General features: G+C 46.4%; 1 protein-coding gene across 2 annotated transcripts in view; it reads left to right on the top strand.

The window, feature by feature from the left end:
- Positions 1–639: 639 nt before the first annotated feature.
- PTPN1 (protein tyrosine phosphatase, non-receptor type 1) overlaps positions 640–5,373 on the top strand; it is an 82,563-nt gene continuing 77,829 nt past the window's right edge. Inside the window, exon 1 of one of the 2 annotated variants that reach the window (XM_011928819.1) lies at positions 640–1,225. In XM_011928819.1, coding sequence (XP_011784209.1) covers positions 1,163–1,225 — 63 coding nt within the window. In that variant the 5' untranslated portion in view covers positions 640–1,162. The remainder of the gene's footprint in view (positions 1,226–5,373) is intronic. The other variant, XM_011928820.1, reaches the window with a different exon arrangement.

Below are 5,373 nucleotides of genomic sequence, written 5' to 3'. Positions count from 1 at the left end.
GCCAAGATGGTCTTGAACTCCTGACCTCAGGGGAGAGCCACCGCACCCAGCCCTTTTTTTTTTTTAAGACAGGGTCTCGCTCTGTCACCCAAGGTGGAGTGCAGTGGCGCCAAAACAGTTCACTGCAGCTTCCACCTCCTGGGCTCAGGTGATCATCCTGCCTCAGCCTCCCCAGCAGCTGGGCCCCACCACACCGGCTAATTTTTTAACTTTTAGTAGTGACGAGTTCTCATTATGTTACCCAGGCTGGTCTGGAACTCCTGGCCTCAAGGCATCCGCCTGCCTCTGCCTCCCAAAGTGCTGGGATTACAGACACAAGCCACCGCTCCTGGGCTCCTATGATTTTTATTTAACATAATGCACCGTGGAATTTGTGCTCTGCTTAGTTCAGTCTGAGCAGGGGTTCCTTGATACTCTGGGAAACACTTAAAATCATTCCATCCCTATCCATTCATTCCTGCAGCACCCAAGTGGAAATTCTGCGTTTCAGATAGGGACACTACCCTTAGAGAGTAGTGGGTTCCCCAGCAGCGTGGTGAAACATGACACTCCTGAGTTTCATGAAAAGAGGGCAGACATCTGGCCAGAGCTGGGAGGCAGGAAATAGAGCACGGTGCCCTCCGCCCATACTCCAGCTTGGATTACCGAGGCCGGGGCCCAGGCCCTGCAGGAAAGGAGGTGCATGACTACTTTAAGGCCACTCACTCTGTGACTCAACGGGCCGGGTGGAGGCTGGAACTCAAGGCCCTCCCGGGCCTGAGAGCCCACGCGCCGTGGGCGGGGCTCCCGGGGCCGCCTAGGCAACGGGCGCGCGCCACGCCCGAGCCCAGAGCCCCGGAGCGGAGGAGGGAGCGCGCGCTATTAGATATCTCGCGGTGCTGGGGCCACTTTCCCTAGCACCTCCCCCGGCTCCTCCCCGCGGAAGTGCTTGTCGACATTTTCGATCGCTGATTGGTCCTTCTGCTCGGGGGCGGAGCCCCTGGCAGGCGCGGTGCGTAGTTCCGGCTGCCGGTTGACATGAAGAAGCCGCGGCGGCTAGGGCGGCGGTAGCGGCAGGAGTCGGTGCTTGCAGCGAGCCTCGGGGTTAAGAGCGCGACGCGGCCTAGAGCGGCAGAAGGCGCAGTGGGCCGAGCAGGAGGCGCAGCAGCCGGCCTGGCCCGTCATGGAGATGGAAAAGGAGTTCGAGCAGATCGACAAGTCCGGGAGCTGGGCGGCCATTTACCAGGTGCGGGAGCGCCCCGGAGCGTGGCGGGCCCTTCGCTTAGGCCGCTTGAACATCCCCTCAGACCCCCAGGCCCCAGACTCCGTCTGGGTCTTGCCCTCTGCCTCGCTCCTCCTGCTTGAGGATTCGATGGGACAGCAACGCACTGCGTCCCCCCGCCTTTGTCCCCGGGGTGGGCCTGTTTCTCCCCGCAGCCTCGGAGCCCCCTTCGATCCCCCACCTCCCTCCTCTTCTCCAGCCCGGGTGATCTCTCAAGCCGGGGATCGCCTGTCTGTGCTCAACGCGAATCCCTCGCACCCCGACCCCGCCCCCTGCCTGTCCACTCTTTGTCCCCTGGGGTGATTTAGCACCCCCACTATTTCCTTTTCTGGACTGGACCACCTCAGACTCTCTTCCTTTGTCTCCCTGGGGAAAAAGGTTACACTCCCCCCCTCCCTCCTTCACATTTCCTTTTCCCTAGTCTCAGTCTGCGTCGAGTCCCAGGGATAACAGTCCCCTTCCCCCTTTCTGTTCATTCATTTATTGGATAGGAGTTGGCGAGCTTATTCTGTGCTAGGCACCGCTTAGGCATTGGAGATGGTGTTTGCTAAACAGGACAGGCAAGATGCTAGCCTTAGTGGAGCGTAGAGTCGAATAGGGCAATCATACACAAAAGCAAATAATTTCAGATAGAGACAAGTGCTGTGAAGAGAACGAATTCCTAACGGGGTACAGGGTGACTGCATAGAAAGCCGGCTACCTTAGAGAAGGGGATCAGGGAAGGCCGGTCAAAGGAAGAGACATAGAGACATTTGCTTTGTGAGCTGAACCAAAAGGAGCAGAAAACCATGAGAATATGGGGCTAAAGAACCTAGCCAGGAGGCCTGCGGTACCCACTCCATTGGGGCCATGATATTATCCTTTCAGGCAGGGAATCAGGAAGGTTAACGTTTTAACCCTCTCTAAAATAGCATCTTTCCTCAGTGAGCAGCTTTGTCTTTGGTCATGGCAGAGATGACCTTGTCTTAGGAGTCTTCATCTCCTTGTGTGTTAAAAAGTTAGGAAAGTAGGGTTTCTCATATATCTGTAAAACAAATAGTTAAAAACACAAAGAGCTCTTCCTTTCACAAGCAGCTAAATCCTCTGAAGAAAATACATACTCCCAATTAAATGTCATTGCGGGGGTTGTGAAGATATACTAAAACCACACTTGCACAGTATCTTAAGCGATATACAGAATAGAGAGATTTTGTTACTTGTGTAAAGGGAGACGGCAGTTGATTCTGGTTTCAGGTTATAGGCTCAAAAGGCAAATTGTGAGATCCATCAGCTGTAGTATTAAAATCTATTTTGAGCACTGCTTAGAAAGGAAAAAAGGTTTAAGCAGTTCTTTGGGATGCTTGACTAACAAAAGCCTTTTTTTGGCAGCCTTGATTTTCATGTGGATTTACATCAAGCTTATTTGACAGGATTCTTTTTGTCTGAACGGTAGTGTGTATATAGTTTCTGCTAGACTAATATTTCTAATCACTGTAATCTATATACTAATAAGTATGATTGATCAGTATATAAAATTTGTATGCCATATCTGGTCTCTGAATTAGTTGAATGAATTCCACAAGTGACATTGAGAATGTGTAGACAAATTTTCTGCATCAGTTTAAGTCAGTAGAGTCTAAAGTGGCTTTAAATGAAAATTGTTGGTCTTAAGTGTTGGAGTTGATTATGATACATCCCATCACAGTGGAAGCATTGTGGAGAAGTCTTTTCCACTGAAACTGACTGAGTTGACAACAAGAAATACGTATTGTGACTTAGTTCTTAGTTGAATTTTATTTCTTACAATTTTAAGCCAGAGTAGGCTGACCTGTCACCCAAGCATTGTTAAAACTGTATTAAGCATGCAACTAGCATGAAGTGTGTCAGTCTTCAATTCATTTTCTTCATCGTTCATAAGTTTTTCTGCCATAAGTAAACCCCACAAGTTAGTCAAGGTGTTGAGATTTTCCCTGTTTCTTATTGGATTGCCACATTCCCGGAAGTGGTTTCTTTTGGTCTTGGAGAATTTGTCACGGAGGGCTTTTCTCACTTCCACTGTATGGGTATTTTTCTTTTCTAGAATCTTGAAATCAGAAGCTTTTCTCCTTTCTAAGTGTAAAAGTAGCTCTTTGTCATACAACTGTAGCGTTTTCTGAAACAGAGTTCAAATGACCTTGAGTCTAAAGTGGCTGACTTTCCAAGGTGTGTATCACTTTACCAAAACCATTATTTTTTAAGCATTCGAAGAAATGTGTTTACAACTGATAGAAAATGGAAGTTTAAAAAATTAATATTTTATAGATGTCGAAATGAGGGCAGCCTTATACAAAGTCATACTTTGAGCTTGCCTAGCCTATTGTAATTAGAGAAATAATGTAATTTTTGCTTACAACTTGGTAAACAGACCGGGCGCAGTGGCTCAAGCCTGTAATCCCAGCACTTTGGGAGGCCGAGACGGGCGGATCACGAGGTCAGGAGTTCGAGACCATCCTGGCTAACACGGTGAAACCCCGTCTCTACTAAAAAATACAAAAAGCTAGCCGGGCGAGGTGGCTGGTGCCTATAGTCCCAGCTACTCGGGAGGCTGAGGCAGGAGAATGGCGTAAACCCGGGAGGCGGAGCTTGCAGTGAGCTGAGATCCAGCCACTGCATTCCAGCCCAGGCGACAGAGCGAGACTCCGAGACTCCGTCTCAAAAAACAAACAAACAAACAACTTGGTAAACAGGTCAGTTATTCTAACTTATTTTCTAATTAGAACAAAAAGATGTAAAAACTTGAAAACTATTGGGAAAAGAACCAAGAGTGAAGAGGACTTTTGAGTGCTGAGGAATGTGGCGGCTTAGAAAACAAATTTTTCAGGCAGAGATTCTTTGCTAGGTCAATTTGATAAAGTGAGCATAACCGTATTTTTAATGAATAGCATAGATGCTAATAAGCATCTAGGTCTATAAAAAGTCAGCTTTGATAGTGTATATAGATGACTTTAAAGACATTGTTTTCTAGCATTTAAGCACTTTCAAATCATCCGGTTGCTAGATTGGGCCTAGCTGTCTAACAGGAGAGAGCGAGCCCAGATGAGGAAAATAGATTGGTTTTACTGAGCTAGAATGAGAGGAGAGAGGGTTGAGTGAATGAAAAGAATAGCTCATGTGCTGCCCTCCATCTGTAGTTTAAGAGGGGTTGGGTCCGGTGTTTTGCTTGTTTTCTCATCTGTAAATTCTTTGATTCTCTGACACCATTCACTATATTTCAGTGTGAATGATTTGATTGTTTCAGATAAAGGGGACTGCAATAGTAGCTTGTGTCATGAAGGCAAGATTTATTCATGTTAGAGGCAGGCTTTGTAAAATAGGCCACTCTTCCAGTTGACATTTGTTTTTATAGCTGTTTTCATTATGAAATACAATCTAATGCCTGACTAGGTTAAAACCATGTAACAATAACTCACTAAAATTCCTTACTGCTATACAGCTTATGTTGTTATATTCCAAAAAGATGAATATTAAAATTTGCCAATAACGTTTCCTTAAATACCATTTTCTTCAGAGGAAAAAAAAACTATTTTATGCAAAGGAGAAAGACCTATACACTATGACTCACTTTACTTAAAAAAAAAAGACAACGGAAATGACATGGAGAGACTGGGAAGTTCTAGTCATCTTGAGTGACCCATTAGATCTAAATGTTCTTGTTTAGCCCTGGTTTGAGTGAACTAAATTTAGGAGTCTGATCAGTACTTTGGAAATGGTGTAAATACCTTTGTAATTGTCTGGACTGATATTAAATTAACTGGGAGCACAAGTAGAAATAGTGAAGGGAAGAACTTTTTGCTATCGTTATTTGACATCACTGGCATTTTTATAGGAATACTTTGATGTTTTTGGAAGTAAGTAAACCATACCAGATGTTTCCAAAAAGTCAGCTGGGGGATAATGGTAATGCCGCTTTTTCTTAGCCTCAAGTTGTCTGGCGTTGCTTCTCCTCCATTTTGCATTGTATCATGAATAGCTCCTCAAAACCTATTAAAATACCTGGTATTGAGGCCGGGCGCGGTGGCTCAAGCCTGTAATCCCAGCACTTTGGGAGGCCGAGACGGGCGGATCACGAGGTCAGGGGATCGAGACCATCCTGG

The sequence above is a fragment of the Colobus angolensis genome, unplaced genomic scaffold, assembly GCF_000951035.1.
Source record: "Colobus angolensis palliatus isolate OR3802 unplaced genomic scaffold, Cang.pa_1.0 Scaffold8, whole genome shotgun sequence".
Lineage (NCBI taxonomy): Eukaryota > Metazoa > Chordata > Mammalia > Primates > Cercopithecidae > Colobus > Colobus angolensis.
This window is presented reverse-complemented; position numbering and strand designations above follow the sequence as displayed.